This window comes from Quercus robur, chromosome 2 (genome assembly GCF_932294415.1).
Source record: "Quercus robur chromosome 2, dhQueRobu3.1, whole genome shotgun sequence".
NCBI classification, from domain to species: domain Eukaryota; kingdom Viridiplantae; phylum Streptophyta; class Magnoliopsida; order Fagales; family Fagaceae; genus Quercus; species Quercus robur.
The window spans coordinates 96,215,235-96,231,660 of NC_065535.1; the positions used below are offsets into that span (position 1 = coordinate 96,215,235).

General features: G+C 35.6%; 3 protein-coding genes across 5 annotated transcripts; all 3 read right to left on the reverse strand.

The window, feature by feature from the left end:
* Window positions 1–771: 771 nt before the first annotated feature.
* LOC126716053 (uncharacterized) lies at window positions 772–3,023 on the reverse strand. Of its 3 annotated transcripts, none has more exons than XM_050416981.1 (3): window positions 2,869–3,023; window positions 2,238–2,412; window positions 772–1,321 (listed from the first exon to the last, which is right to left on the reverse strand). In XM_050416981.1, the coding sequence occupies exons 2-3, from the start codon at window positions 2,346–2,348 to the stop codon at window positions 869–871; spliced, it is 564 nt and encodes a 187-aa protein (XP_050272938.1). In that variant the 5' UTR covers window positions 2,349–2,412; window positions 2,869–3,023; the 3' UTR covers window positions 772–868. The 3 variants fall into 3 exon arrangements, with proteins under 3 accessions (XP_050272938.1, XP_050272939.1, XP_050272940.1); XM_050416982.1 differs by lacking the exon at window positions 2,869–3,023 and adding an exon at window positions 2,699–2,855; XM_050416983.1 differs by lacking the exon at window positions 2,869–3,023 and adding an exon at window positions 2,532–2,688.
* A 9,979-nt stretch (window positions 3,024–13,002) lies between these two features.
* On the reverse strand, window positions 13,003–13,905 carry LOC126706027 (uncharacterized). The gene has a single exon (XM_050405294.1). It carries the CDS (start codon window positions 13,903–13,905, stop codon window positions 13,003–13,005), a length of 903 nt encoding a protein of 300 aa, XP_050261251.1.
* A 1,327-nt stretch (window positions 13,906–15,232) lies between these two features.
* LOC126706038 (uncharacterized) lies at window positions 15,233–15,991 on the reverse strand. The gene has a single exon (XM_050405301.1). The coding sequence runs from the start codon at window positions 15,989–15,991 to the stop codon at window positions 15,233–15,235; it is 759 nt and encodes a 252-aa protein (XP_050261258.1).
* Window positions 15,992–16,426: the final 435 nt, after the last annotated feature.

Below are 16,426 nucleotides of genomic sequence, written 5' to 3' on the forward strand. Positions count from 1 at the left end.
AGACACTGTACTTAAAAGAGTTTTGTCATCTCCTTCATGACCTTTCTAATCTTTTTAACTCCCCATTTTTTTTTTTTTTTGTAGAAATTCATTTCGTTCTCCAACCTCATACTTTCTTTTAGAGTGGGTATCACGATTTCAGGTGACTCGGTAATTTTAATAGCAACAGAACTTATTTCGATATGCATTAAGAGCAGTATGGGACATGTTCATAAATTATTGGTTAGAATATGGAAAATAAACTTTGGCTAACAATTAGTTAAGAGGAGGTAAGTGTAGGTAATTACCAAAATTTGAGGGAGAAACTAGAGAGTTTTAAAACTGAAAGGATCAAAGTGTTGGGTTGCACTCAATCTCAATGAAGTTCTTTAATTTTCTCTTTAATTTTTTTGGATAGAAATCATGATCTAAATTTATAGTAGCTACTAGCTGCATAGTGATTTTTTTTTTTCTTTTGCTAATTTATTTTATTGCACCAAGGTCTAGAGTCAAGACACCTGTGGTATGTGTGTAAAGTTTCAAGCATTAAAGCCCGGTGACATCTGCCATAAAAAGTAGTTGATAGGGACCAAACGATCATATTAGGCCATTACTCCTCGAGTATATGCACTAGATGTGGGAATGCAAACAAGATAGAATTCTGCTGAGTGAGAGAGAGAGAATTGGATCTCACAAATAAACAACCAGAGCTTATGCATTCATCATTACCCTGACACTCCAAACCCAAGAGAAAGAAAACCAAGCCACTCCACAATTCTTTGATTCGCAGAATAAGAAATAATGCCTTCATAACTCATAAACTAGAATTACATACACCATTTTTCCAAGGATCCATATGAAAGTTATTTAACATACAAAAACACTGAATTTAGTCTAGATATACTTTTACATCAATCCCATTATCAATAAGGGATTGAACCACTGCTCTGATCTTCCCTTCAAACTTGTCCCTATCCCTCGGAGTATAGGAAGCAGTGTAGACATCAGCCTCTCTTGCCCTGTCAGCTAATATCCGACCAATGGCCAAACATGCAGGTATATCTGATCGGGACTTGAGTGCAGCTTTAATGTCCTTAGAGTTCGTACCAGCAACTGCAACCTGCTTGCTTGTCACCCTGTGGGTGAGTGAGGCTGACACAAAGCGTTTTGAGATGAACACATCAAGTGTAAATGGCTCCATGTACGCTACAGTGCGTTGTTTGAATGATACATGCTTGTTTGGATTTTTTGACTTCTTCTCCTTCTGGTAAGTGTATGGCCGGCTATTATCATCATCTAGGAAATCCTCTACCCCAAAAAAGCTTCTTGGTGCACAATGAACCTGTAAAAGTGCAATATTAGAGAAATGTTTGTTTCTCAATTGCCAATTTTTGGAAAAATCTTCAAATGATGCCAATATGAGCAACTTAGCAATTGTGATTTCCAAAACCATTATTCATCATTTTAGCCAATGGAGGGAAACATATTGAGAATTTAATATCTCATAAAATTAGGAGCTAGGATACAAGTAACGTAACCCTACAAGTCCCAAGTAGACCTAAAAGTGTGTATATGACTACTGTCAACCACACTTCTTTAATTTAATAACTCCAATAATGCAACATACAAAGACCTGATATGTTTTGCTCTATTCTAGGCTCCATTTGTGCAGCTATTTAGATAATTTATTGATGAGGTGTCTGATACAGTGCCTATTTCTCTCTTATTTATGAATGCCTTCTATTCCTTTCTTAGTTTGCTTAATGGTGGACTTTGAGGGCATGACTTTATCCCTTGAGAAAAGAAATAAAATCAAGCATTAACAAATTAGTAGGGGCAACTGCAGGCATAACTAAATAGGAATTCACTGTATATTTAAGCTCATAATGCATAGAATTGTTTAAGCTCAAACAATTATATTAAATTTTAAGTATCTGAAAAAGTTTCGACATTGCAGTTCCTGAACTTCATTGGATATCAATTGACTCATGCTAATGCATTATAAGTGCCCCTAACACTTCAACCATTTGTTATTCCACCTAGCCACAAGTAGTGCCAGTCCACAACACAAATAAGAACAACTGTTTGACTACGCTAAGTAGAGACATCGGAATAAGCAGTTTTGACTATCAATCTATATATTACTTTTCTTTCAACTTTTAGCCAGTTTTAGCGCATGCAATGTTGACAACAGGCAGTAATCAACAAAAGGAAACATTTTGAGAAACTTTTTTTTTGAATACATGTAAAGTAGATACCTGTCCATTATGAACATCGCTCGTGAGAACATACAAGTAAGGCCTAAATTTGTCTCCTCCATACGCATTAACCCCTCTGTTACACACCTTCCCAAGCACATGCTTCAACATGTTTTCAAACACCCAATACCCTTTTCTAAAAAACACAAATTATTTCAGTACCAATGCAATCCTCCTGAAAAATAAAAAACAATAGAATATCACCAAAAAATTACAATTGCCAAAAGCTTCACAATATACCCAGAAATTGTAAATTAATGTTAGAATCCAAAACTAATAACATTTATCGAATACCTAACATTGGAAAGGGTATGAGGAAATGAAAGATAATCAGTCAATAATTTTTATACAAAGAGAAATGCAAAAGATTGAGAGTCAAGCATTTTGTCAAACACCTAACGTGCAGTATGAAAAAACAGATGCATTGATATAAAATTTTGGGAGTTATGGGAAAAGGGTACATTTGTAATCAAAGGGACTTGCTATAAGCGTTGAATTAAAGATGGGTGTAGAAGGAAAGCTCGAAACAGTGGGAGAGAGACTATCCCTGGACACAAAGTAAACGGGATTGTGTTCCACACTGAGACAAAAGACATGAAAGTGACCGAAATCAAAAAGGAGAAGTTCATACACGGGCTTTGGTTTCGTGTGGGCTGGTCCAGCTTGAACATCAAGGTGTGGTGCACCTTATTATCATTACACACGCAGGCCGCGAGAAAAATATACATATGGTCATCCCTACAGATTATTTGGAAATATATGTAATTTTAAAAATATTTTATTAATATAATCGAAATTATCTTTATATATCAGCGAATCACTTGAAAGTTGAAACTATCTTAATAAGAAAATATATTCTATTAACAGTCTAAGATATATATATATATATATATATACACACCGTGGAGTTTTCCTTATAATATGGTTTCATGACTTTCATCTATAATAATTGGGACAAAATAGGCTTTTGCCCTTTTTGGGCAAATTAATTAGCTTTATACCCCTTTCCCAAACTAAGTAGGGAAATGCACATCTTTTAAAACTCGATTTATGATAAATCGAGTTAGAAAAAAAAAAAATTCTAAAGCCCTATAGTGACGTTTTTTAACTCGACTTTAATGAAATCGAGTTATAGGCAATTTTTTTACCTATAACTTGATTTCATTGAGATTGAGTTAAAAAACGTCATTATAAGTCTTAAAAAACCTCACTATAGGCTCATTAAAACGCCACTATAGGGTTTCAGATTTTTTTTTTTCTAACTCGATTTATCATAAATCGAGTTTTAAAAGAGGGGCATTTCCTTACTTAGTTTGGGAAAGGGGTTATAAAGTTAATTAATTTGCCCGAAAAGGGCAAAAACCCATTTTGTCCATAATAATTGACCATATTAATAATCTATACATTCCGACATGCAACACATGTTGAATCACTTTGGGAGGAAACTTTGCACATTGTTCCACTATTATTAATAACTAACTAGTTGCACACCCGTGGGTTCAGTTAGCTCAATTGGTAAAATATCTGATAGTTGTATGATAAAGAGCTATCATCAGGAGCGGATCATTTTGTAATATGATATAATCCATAATTTATTCTCTTTAAAATTTATCGAAGATAATTTATTCTCCTAAAAAATTGAACTATTTCTAAAAGTATTTTCCAAATCTCTATCTCTACAAATATATCATTTTATCATTTTGGATTTTTTTTTTGATTCGATATTTATAACCCAATAATCGAGGGACATGCCAATAAAATGTTAGATTTCCATTTTTTCTTTACGTGATGAGATTGTATTATATTTTAATTCTTTTGATTTTCCAGGTGCATTCTTTGTACTAGCTGCATGCATCCTTAATTCCTAAAAGTGATGTCTAGTTAAATGCCAACAGAAAAGGATAAGACCAAAAAAAATAAAAATAAAGGTTTAACAGGTTAGAATCATTATGTACAAAAACTTATTTACAATAAGGTAAATAAATAAAATACGTTTTAAACAAACCTTACTTCAGTAAAATGATCAAATTTGTTAGGACATATGATTGTTAAGGACATATTTTGTGTAATTGGCTAATCTTTTGACAAAACGCATTTTATTTGTATTTGGGTAGATCTAAGATGTGTTTAATACTTCAAGAAACATGTTATTCAAGTCTAGTATTAAAGCCATGAAGATTGGACCAAAAAACAAGTGAAGAAAAGCTATTCATTAAAACTAGACAGATAGCTCGATACCTACAAACAGATAGCTTGACAGTTGCTCGACAGATAGCTATCTATCGAGATTTAATGAATGAAGCTTGTCAGATTCTCGATCGATCAAGGTATCTATCAAGGTTACGGGAATTCAAATTTCCAAATCTGATTTTCAGCCTAAGCTTATGTACTTGTGTAGGGTTTCCTTTCTCATAACCCTAGACCTATATAAGGCTTATTTTAGAGGCTGTTACATATGAGAATACAAGGAGAACATATGCAAAAGGTGACCGATGCCTTATTCTCTCTAAAAGAAGCTACTGCGTCTTTGCGCCTTAGGGTTTTGTAACCAAGTGCTTCTTGATCTTCATTGTTGATGAAGTGAAGAACTTTGCAGCCAACATTCTTTTTCCTCAAGTTGGTGAGTGAGTCACGTACTAGGATTCGTGCAACAAAAAGGGTGGTGTTCATATATTGAAGAGTTTAGAGGTTCTGAAGCGGTAGAAGGTTTCTGCTGTAACTTCATCTATGGGGATTGTAGAGTTTAGGGACAAAAGTTTTGTACTAGATCTGAAACTTCTCTTTACTATAGTGAATTGCTTTTCGGGAAGGTTTCCCCCCAGGTTTTTTACTGTGAAACTAGTTTGTTTCATTGGTTTTCCTAGGTCATCATATCTTGTCTTATTTATTTTTCCGCTGCATGATTTTGACATGATATTGATGTTTGTTTATTTTAACAAGTTTTATTCATAATAAATCTAATTAACAACTTGGGTTTAAAACTTGTTAATTCTATCAACCAGGGTCTAAATTTCCCAACAAAATTTAATAGACCCTCACTTATACCAATTTCCATCAAAGACCAAATTGTAAGATAGTAATGTGCCATTGATTCCACCCATGTCCACCGCCAATGTCCACTACATATATTCATCAATGTGTCCATATACAAATCACTCACTTGTCATTACATTCATTTTATCAATGTTCTGAATTTCCATAGAAAATCAAAATAGTGGGTATACAAATTATAACTAAGTGAGTCACTTGTATCTGCCATGATATTGTGGTTTGGTGGCAAACTTGCTAAACTTGGCCAGTTGCTTTTGCCTTGGAGATGATGGCTATTAGCATTCTAGGTAGTGAACTTTAAATGGCTATGGGAAATTATCAGATTGTATCAGTTGCTATGCCCCATCAATGCTTAGATGGTAGAAAATGTCACATAAGCATTTAAATATATATATATATATATATAACTATATATATATATTTTTATATATATATATATATATTTATATATTTTATGTACCAATTGTTTTTCCTTTCTTTATTTTTCCTTTTTATTTTCTTACATTTTCTTTAATCAAACGGAATTTCATTTTACTTTCTCACAATGTTCTTCCCAAACCCAGAATATGCAGTTACTTGAGGAGTTTTTGAAAAGTACATATATAGAATGAGATCACCAGCACTCATTATTTTATCTCTAAAAGCATCATTCAGCTCGTTAGCAAGTAAATATCTAAGTACAAGTACTATATGTGCACCAAATTGAATCATTTGAGAATCTCCATGAGGCCTTGATAGAAACCACAATACCCATCGACCAACCAAATTATTCTAAACAGGCAGATTGCTCTACAGATATTTCCAAGCTCAATACCTATAACAAAATAGGACCCTGAATCAAACAACAAAATCACTACACCTACAAAGAAATATATAGCAAAAGAACCCCAAAATTGAAACCCATTTCTAGTCCATGTACCCATTTTGCAAATCTTGCCCAAAACAAAACCCATTTCACATATTGGTGGAGGTAGTAGATGGTCATTTATTCACCACAGACAGTAAAGTTCATTCGAATCAAAGTTGAGATACTAGAATCATTGATAAAAATTTTTATTTTTTATTTGTTTCTCTAAGTCAATTCTTAGATAAAAGAAAATAAAAACCAAAATGAAAACATCACATTGAAGTTAATTATTAATTAGAAAAACATAATAGCAAATATATTGAGAGTAACATTCCTGCAGTCTCAAGAAAGGCAACTATAAAGCAATTTATAATAAACATGATCAAATGCCCAACTAAAATCAATTTTGAAAAAGAAAAAAATATATTTGAATAGTTTTGAGACCATAAAAATTCAAACTCATTCATCATAAAACCCCAAATTTGAATTACATTTTTTTCCCTAGTTATGAGATGGAAATAAACAAATAAAAATAAGAATAATACAAATAACAAAACTCAGTTTGAGTTCATACCCTTTGGACATGAGCTACTAATGTTCACCTCTCACGTACCTCAGTTTTGTTCACAAGCTCTAGAGTCACTCTCTGTCTTTTGCACTCATTTGATTGGGTTTTGGCAGATGGACTTAAGCCATGACCAAAAGAACGGGAAAAACACTTAAGAAAATATCTCATTGTAGGGCATACCGATTAATTTGTGGAGCGAGAACAATTGAAAATTTATAAAGAAAAAAAAAAGAAAAAAAGAAAAAGAGGTGAGGAGGTGAGGCGGTTGCAATCTACCACTAACTATCAAAATTCCATATAATAACAGTATTTGAAGAGTCTGGGCTAATGGAGAGACATGTGCTGATGTGGCTTAATTAGAATGTAACAACAATAAATGCTGCGTTTTAGCTTTTAGATATATATAGATATAGACTAGTCGCAGACCCACGCGATGCGTGGGAAACTAGGAATAGATAATTATATTTTAGTTATTATATAATATATAATTTGTTCTCTAAATTTTGTGGAAAATAATTTGTTCTCCCAAAAAATTAAACAATTTCTAAAATTATTTTTCATTTATCTATCTCAAAAAATATATCATCATTTTATTATTTGGATTTGTTTTTATTGATATTATTCATTTTTTAAGCAATCCATATTTGATAAATTATGTTATTATGCGTTATATTTTCCTAATTTGTTTTCCTGTACTACTAAACAGTTTGAGTTTCAAATATATTATTCAAAATTTTCATTCTCTTAAAAAGAAATTATTATATTTATAATTTTTCTTATCGTAGGAGTAGCTTCGAACTATTGATTGGGTTTTGTTTATTAATATAGATACATGAGATTGAAACCATATATTTCTTAGACATTCCTAAAATACCATATTATAAATTTAATATTTAATATTTAAAATAATATGCAGGAAAAAAGTAGACTTTATGTCTAAAATTGAACACTTCACCTATTGAAATGAAAGAAAATAATTTGTATAACAACATAAAGAGAACGTGATCTAACGATATTAAAAAAAAAAAAAAAAAAAAAAAAAAAAAAACAAAAACTACATACACTTTCATTTATTAAGATTTAATTTCCTTTAAATAAAGCTTCATATATCATTTTTGTCACTACACTCCTGTTGAGATTTCTCATCCGCCACATCATTAGCTACATTATTATTCTTTTTATTATTTATTTTTTACTTTTAATTTTTTGAAAATATTAAATATATAAATACATTGGCTTTACAAATTCATCTCAGGCAATTTTAACTTTACATATTCATATACTTTAATTTTAATGTTATAACTAAATAATAAATCAATGAAAAATTAAAACAAACATTTGATAGACACATTCAAATTCATAGCCAAGATTGTTTTTTTGATATAAATTCAAAATCTCACTTCCAAAATAACTAAGTATTATGTCCCAAAAAAAAAAAAAAATCAAACAAAAGTGATAAGAGGGAGAGAGAAGACTTGTGATGGAAAACTTAAAAAACCAAACATGCTACTAAATCATATTAACCCAAAATAGTATTATAAAATAAATACAATGATTCATCAACCTAAAGTAAAGTTGTAAAAAGAATACTATATATATATATATATATAGAGAGAGAGAGAGAGAGAGAGAGAGAGAGAGAGAGAGAGAGAGAGAGAGAGAGAGAGAATAATCACCTTTTTCAAGAGATAAATAGAAAATAAAATGAGAAGACGAAGTATCAAAATAAAAAATATATTCACAAGTCAAACACCAAATTATCCAAGCCATGCTATATAATATAATAACATTATATTCTTGTAAACTATCTTTATATGTAATAGAATAACATTTAACTGTCATAGAAAAGAAAAAAGATAATAACTTAAAAATACAAAACCAAATTGCATCAACCCAAAATAAAATTCTAAAGAACACATAAATTCATCAATCTAAAGTAAAGATGCAAAAAATAAAAAATTCACTAATGGGAGAGAGAATGACATATTTATAGTAATAGAATGAGAATAAGAAGAGCCAAAATAAAAGAAAGAGGAAGGGATAGATGAAGAGTGACATGAAGGTTGAGAGTAGTGGAGAGATAAAAAGGTAAAAGAGAAATTATGGTTGGAAGTAGTGGAGAGAAATGAGAAATAGTAGTGGGTTAATCCCATATTGGAAAATAAATGTGAGTTAAAGAGATTTAAAACTTGTGCTGTGTATCCAAGAGTTAGGCCTTTTTGGATATACACCATTATTAGTTTCTTTAAGACCTTCTCTCCTCTCCCCGTGTGTGTGTGTATGTTAAAATACTTAATATTCTAAAAAAAAGAAAAAAATAAAAAAGGTAATTGACATGGTCGCTGATGTGGCTCAACAGGAGCGTTATAACAATAAATACTACGTTTTAGTTTTTAGATATATATAGATTGACTCCAAGATTTCTTATGAACATCAGAACATGGACATCTCAGGTAATTCAATCTTGTGGCTTTTCATTAACATTTGCGGCATGCTTAATACATGCAAGTCAGATGAGATGTGGTGTTTCTTATGACCAGCAAGTAACTTGTAAGAACCTAACCTTTGAAGCAAGCACAAACAATATGTAGGATGGAGAATGTACCTTTTATTATATTAAATTAAAGTGCACAATTATAATATATAATGTAAATAATTAAAAATTTTATTTTGAATTTCTTAAAACTTTTTGTATAGAATTTTAGGTGGAATAATATTTTATATTTCTTAAAACTTAGTATTAGAGTTTTATCTCAAATAAACTATTTTAACAATTGATAAGCTACTTGATATAGTAATATAGGATAGGCCTTTTTTTGGAGTTTAACAATTGATAAGCTACTTGATATAGTAATATAGGATAGGCCTTTTTTTGGAGTTTGTAATATAGTTTTATATAAAATAAACTATTTCAATAATTATCCAACGTGTAACACAATACATAATAAAAATCCATTATCCAACGTGAAACACAATACCTTAAGTTGTATCAAAAAAAAAAAAAAAAAAAAAACAATACCTTAAGTCATTTTTTTTTTTTTGGTCAATGGGGAATACTGCATTAACTAGCCATAAAAGGCGAAGTGTTGGCTACAAGCCTTAAGGAGTACAGTCCAAGAGCATCAGAATTTAAAATAATACAAAGATCTTCCCAAATAGGAGTGTCCAAAACAACAAAATTCCCATCAAGGTTGCAGCCACCTTTAGCAAGAAAATCCGCACATCTATTCGCTTCCCGAAAGACATGGTTGACCCTGACTTGCTGGAACTGGCGAAGGAGGTATCTGCAATCATTAAGCAGAGAAGAAAAAGAGTTATTGTAAGGTCTGGAAGAGTGAAGCAAGTTGACCACAATTTGAGCATCCAACTCCACAAGAAGCTTAGAGATGCCAAGTTGGGAAGCAAGCAGCAACCCATCCTTCAACGCCCAAAATTATGCTATGATACTAGAAGCAAAACCGATATGCCTCATGTACCCTTTAACCCATTTCCCTTGATAATCTCGTATTAGACCTCCCCCACCCGCTTTACCCGGGTTTCCAAGTGCAGCCCCATCAGAATTTAGCTTAAACCAGCCAATAGGTGGACTGAACCAGCGCACTTGAACAACAATATTATGTTTGGACTTTTGAGTTTTGCTTATACAGTAAAAATATTCTCTCACAGCCTGGATACAAGACAAATAAAGCTTTGGGTTGGCTGGATAGTTATCAAAAACAACCCTATTTCTATGTTTCCATAACCACCAAGCCGCAAAAGGAAAGATGAAGCACCAAGGAAGACCTTTAGCTTGAATGTTTCTGCTACACAAGCAGTTAATTCTAAGCCAAACCAGCAATTCAAGACTAAGAAAATCAGTAAGAACTTGAGGCACTCCAATGGATAACCAAAATTTCCTCGCAAATGGGCAGTCTCTAAGTGTATGTATGATCGATTCCTCTTGCACATTGCATAAGGGGCAGAGAGCAGAGCAATCAATTCCCCTATGTTTAATCACTTGCCTAGTAGGTATGCTAGCATGGTTGCACAACCACAGAAAATGCCTTATTTTTGGCAAAGTATCCACACCCCAAACCCAGCAGCCAGAAAAAGATAGAGGTTTAGGTTGATCTGAAATAGTTAAACGGTAGGCTGAGTCCATACTGAATTCTCCATCAGCTGAAAATTTCCACATTAAAGTATCCTCCCTCTCACCAAAAGATTGAATAGGAATGGCTTGAATTCTATCAATGACCACCTTAGGAAGAGCAAAAGAAATTTTTCCAAAGTTCCAATGCCCATTTTGGTGAATATCCGAAATAGTAAGAGACTCCTCATGTTGGGGAAGAGGGCCCTCAATTAATTCTCTCATAGTATTACCCTTCACCCAATTACTTTCCCAAAAACTCAATTTTGACTTGTTTCCCACATTCCAGCAAATACCTTGCTTAAATATAGGAAACCCCACTTTGATTGCAGCCCAATTAGAAGAGCAAGGAAGCTTCTCTGGATTTAAAGAGTCCCGACGATGCTGGGAGCAATATTTACTTAATAAGACTTTTGCCCACAAGGAATCTTGGTCGTGATAGAGTCTCCAATTGAGCTTGGCTAGTAAGGCAATGTTTTTGGCCCTTGCTGCCTGGATGCCGAGCCCCCCCTCGTCCTTGGGCCTAATTATTTTGCTCCACCCAACAAGGTGGAGCTTTCTCTTCTCTGTAGATGAACCCCACAAGAAATCTCTATTGACTTTATCAAGCTTTTCACAAACATGACTCGGCAAAGCAGCCCCCTGCATAACATAATTTGGGATTGCAGCTATAATAGATTTGACAAGAACCATTCTTCCAGCGAAGGATAGGAATTTAGATTTCCACCCCGAAAGCTTAGAGATAACCCTTTCCACAACAAAATTGTATCTATTCCGGGTTGCACCTTTGTGATTTAGGGGGAAGCCTAAGTATTTTCCAATATTTGAGGTTTCAACAATATCAAGAACACCACAGATATCCTCTCTAATGTTTGGGGAGACATTAGGTGAGAAATAAATGCGGGATTTTTCAGCACTAACCAGCTGCCCAGATTCCTTGCAAAAAATATTCAGCACCTTCTTAATGGATTCAGCACCTTCCTTATCAACTTTGGCAAATAGCATAAGGTCGTCTGCAAAGAAAAGGTGTGAAACACCCACATTTTGCCTAGAAGCTTTCAGTGGTGTCCAATTTTTCAACCTACAACTTTCATTGATGAGAAATCCAAGATACTCCATGCAAAGGATGAACAAATATGGAGAAAGGGGATCACCTTGACGTATCCCTCTAGTGGGCTTGAAGGTGCTTGATTTACCTCCATTAATGAGAATAGAGATGGTCGTGATTGATACACAACTCATAATCAACTTAATCAACTCATGAGGAAAACAAAAGGCTTGGAGGATTTTTCAGATGAATGACCACTCAAGACGGTCATAAGCCTTCACAAGATCCACCTTAATGGCCATGAAGCCCACTCTACCTTCTTTTTATCTAAAGAGTGAATAAGTTCTTGTGCAACAACAACATTGTCCAAACCCCTTCTTCCTGGAACAAAGGCAATCTGATTTGGCGAAATAAGTTTATCCAAAAAGGGTCTAATGCGGCCAACAATGATTTTTGTAACCACCTTATAGATGGTGTTGCATAGACTAATCGGTCTAAAATTACCCAAACTTTCCAGGCTGGTGCACTTAGGGATAAGTGAAATCAAGGTTTCATTAAGAAAATTAGGAATCACCCTTGAATCAAAAATATTTGAAACTTCCATACATACAGAATTTTTAACATCATTCCAAAAATATTGGAAAAACCCCGCATGTAATCCGTCTGGTCCAGGAGCTTTAAATGGCTTTAAGGCCCAAAGGCCATGTCTAATTTCATCCTCCAAAACAGGGCTAGCCAATATGGATCTCTCTTCCTTAGAAAGGAAGCTGCAACTAGAAAATAGGGCAACTGGATCAGCGGGGGAGAATAAAAGCTCCGTTTGGAAAATCTCTTTAAAGCCCGAAAGGATGTACTATTTAACTTCCTCTTCGTTAGTAATCCATTCCCCAACAGAATTTTTTAACATTCTAACCTTGTTCCTATGCCTCCTGACGAGCGTGGAGACATGAAAAAATGAAGTATTGGAATCACCATATGCAGCCCAATTAAGACGAGATTTTAAGGCCCAGTATTCCTCCTCTTGCTGTATTATTAAGTTATACTCATCGATGAGACTCTTTTCTAACTGAATCAAGAAATGACTAGGGCCATTGGAAAGGGCTTTTTGGGCCCCATTTATCCTGGCTAAAACCCTTTTCTTCCGGGCAAAGATATTCCCAAAAACCGATCTGTTCCACTGTTTAGCATTAACCGCAAACTCTTAATAGCTGTATGAAGGTCAAGCCCAGGCTCCCAAGTTTTCCTAACCACATTTGGGAAATCTGGATGGTGCATCCACATGGTGTGAAACCTAAAAGGTTTATCAGTTGCCGTGGGAGGAGGTCTAGATAACTCTAGTAGAACAGGGCAGTGATCGGAAAATACCCTAGGCAAATGGGTCACCGAGGCTTCGGGATATAGAGTTCTCCAAGCAGGGTTCGCAAAGCATCTATCAATGCGCTCTAAAATAAGATCAGAAATTTGCCGACGATTAGACCAAGTGAACTTTGGTCCAGAAAAACTAAGGTCCAGGAAGTTACAATCATCCAGACAGGATTTAAATTCTAATGCTTTATTAAGATTGATTTGCCTACCCCCTAGTTTATCATTTCTGCACAGAATTTCATTAAAGTCACCAAGAAGTAACCAGGGAAGATTATGTAAGAGAGCAACTTGGGACAAATTAGCCCATAATATTTTTCTTTCAGCAAGGCGAGGACTCGCATAAACAGAAGAAATAAGCCAAGTAAAGTCAGAATTGCATACCTTAATAGTAGCATGGATCTCTTGTTTTGTGGCAGCCAGGACAAACACCTCTACCTCCTCTTTTTTCCAGAGTAGCCAAAGTCCTCCCGCATATCCAATGGTTTCAGTGACAAAGAATCCATCGAAAGGAAGACCCTCAATAATCTTGGTAGCCCTATCGCCACCCACTCTTGTTTCAGTGATAATCATTATGGCCGGAAAGTGGTTGACTGCCATTTCAAAAACCCTTCTCGTGAAGTCCCCGTTCAGGGCACCCCTACAATTCCACAAAAGGATATTCATTTTGGAGCAGTTAATATTCGGCACTTCCATAGAATTAGTCCCCATCATTGCTGATGCAATCATGCTCCATCCCAGTCTCCTTAGGAGATCCTTGGACGCTGCCCAATCCGGCTTCCACACCACCAGATAGTTTAATATCCCTTGAATTTCTTCTTTGCAACATACCAGAAGATCGCATCTCTTGACTGGGTTGAGAATTTGGAACAACTTCAACGTAGGCATATTCCCCAGATGCATTGCGACCGATCCCCTGAAATCTATCACTTTCCTCTCTTGGACAAGCCAGCCCGATTCGTCCAAGTGGGGCAATACTAATGGCCGCCTTAGCATGTTCAACTCCTGCACTTCCTTTTCTGAGATCAACGGCGTGTCGGTTAGGAACTTCCACCATTGATTTGGGGTTCTGTCCTAAGCAGGATGATCCAGGGGAAGACTCCCTGTTCTTACACTGGTCGGGGTGATTAGGAAGATGTGCCTCCAAGCTGCCGCTAGGTCCTCTTCGAACCAACCCATTGATTCCATTGGGGCTGCACGGATTTGAGCAATTAGCTCCTCTGGGATGGCTATCATCTTGTTCCTGTACCAGATTGCCTACCCCATCGTGGGAAGTGGAAGGAAGGTTGGGTAGGGAAAAGCCATGGCTACTCGGACCGGATGCAAGAGCAGATGGTTTAAGGCAAGAATCAGGTTCGGGGTTGGCTCTCTTTAAGGTTTTGGAGCTACTGGTGCTTGGATTCCTCTTCTCACGGCCTGCTTTAGAGAGCTTTGCTTTCTTATTCCTAAGATTAGCTGTTTGGGAAGAAGGAGTACCCAGATCGTGGTTGAAAGGCTTTTGACAAGCCACCTGTTTATCATATTGGCAATCTCCATGTAAAACTTGCGTGCGAATCTCGCTAAACTTGCTTGATGTGAGCGCTGCCTCAGAGCTATCAGAAGCACCAACGGCTCTCTTCACGTGTCCAGACTTAAATTGAAAGGTCAATTCAGAATTGGGAGATGGCATAGGGTTTGATTTTACCTCTTTGCCCTTACTTTCCTTGGGAGCGGCACTTGGTTGCTGGTGGGGTGACTTGGTCCCACGGTTCCGTCCCATTCTAACAGAATTTTTTCTTCTAGTAACTATCATCCAATCACCAAAGTTGGAATCGGATTGGACACTTTGTTCAGTATGACCATCTTGTTCATTTTGCTGCACCTTTTGCCTCTCTGAAGGACCTTCCTCCCTATTCTTCTCCATTGGTCTTACACGGTATCCATAGCATTCTTGTTTGTGCCCAAGCCTCCCACAACAAAAACACAAAGCTGAGATACCCTCATACATCACCTTTCACCTTAGACGTCCCATTCTGACCAGATTGACTAATGGTTTGGAAAGATCAATTTGGACACACAGACGAGCAAAACTTGCTCTTGAACCCGACGCGGTGTAGGAGTCAATCCGCAAAACAGGTCCAATGGCTGAGCCGATCTCTATAAGCACCATAGGGTCGTAAAATTCAATAAGGAGCTCTAGAAATCTGATCCAAAGAGCCACTGAAGAGAATGAAGCTTTAGAAGCTTTAAAATATGGTTCCCATGGTTTTATTGCTAGAAAGTGCTCCCCAACAAACCAGGGGCCACCTTGAAGCACCTTGTCATAGTCAGACTTATCACTAAACTTGATTAGAAAAAAATCCTTTCCAAGATCAACACAAACCATCTTTGCAACAGGCTTCCATAAGGTATTGATTTTGAAAGTGAGGTAACTATATCCCACAGTTTTGCCATACACTTTCACTATCAATGCCTTAGTCCAAGGAGCTCTAATCCTAGCCTTAGTTTCTTTAGAAAGTTTCACATCCACCATACCTTCCACTAGATCATCCAGTTCAGTATCTGATTCAGCCTCTTCCTTAGCCTCTTCCTCTTTGTCAAACCGAAAAGCTTGTGCATAGGCACCAGGAATGTCTCCCACCAGCCTATCTTTGTAGCTGACCTGGGACTGATTTGGCTCTACAACTTTCTCTTTGTCTTTCCTTACACTCTTCTCAAGCTCTGCATCTTCCTCACTAGAACGTTGGTTAGCTTGCTGAAACTCAGGCTCCATTACTCTCAATGTGTCACTATATTTTTATTACTTGAATTATCCTTTAGGGTTAGAATAATTTTTCTCCATACCTTCAGTCATTTGGAACAACTATGACTTATCCAACTTTTATTTATTATATAATGTATAGTGTATAAAAATGACAATAGAAGTCTATGACAATTGACAAACCAAGACCCTCAATGGAGTTTCAAAGAACAAAAAGCATTCCAAGATTTTCCCCAACTGCTCCACCATATCTTTGAGTCAAGGTGCAGTGCTGAGTTGTTCGCTATGCAAATTTGGACGATTTTGTACTGAAGGAACAAAGTTAGAACAGCCCCGCCTGGCTTTCCTCTAAATCTCATAGTGCAGCGAGCGTTTGAAGCTCTGATGGAGTATCGGTCTGAACAGCCAAAGGAAACAGTGGCAGCACCTACGGTCAGAGCACGTGTA

Bases quoted from the DNA above. Each gene is read 5' to 3' on its own strand.
- LOC126706038 (XM_050405301.1), bottom strand. From the start codon at position 15,991: ATGGAGCCTGAGTTTCAGCAAGCTAACCAACGTTCTAGTGAGGAAGAT.
- LOC126716053 (XM_050416981.1), bottom strand. From the start codon at position 2,348: ATGTTGAAGCATGTGCTTGGGAAGGTGTGTAACAGAGGGGTTAATGCG. The intron at 1,322-2,237 runs GTATCTACTTTA...GCACTTTTACAG, and splicing joins GCGATGTTCATAATGGACAG to GTTCATTGTGCACCAAGAAG.
- LOC126706027 (XM_050405294.1), bottom strand. From the start codon at position 13,905: ATGAATATCCTTTTGTGGAATTGTAGGGGTGCCCTGAACGGGGACTTC.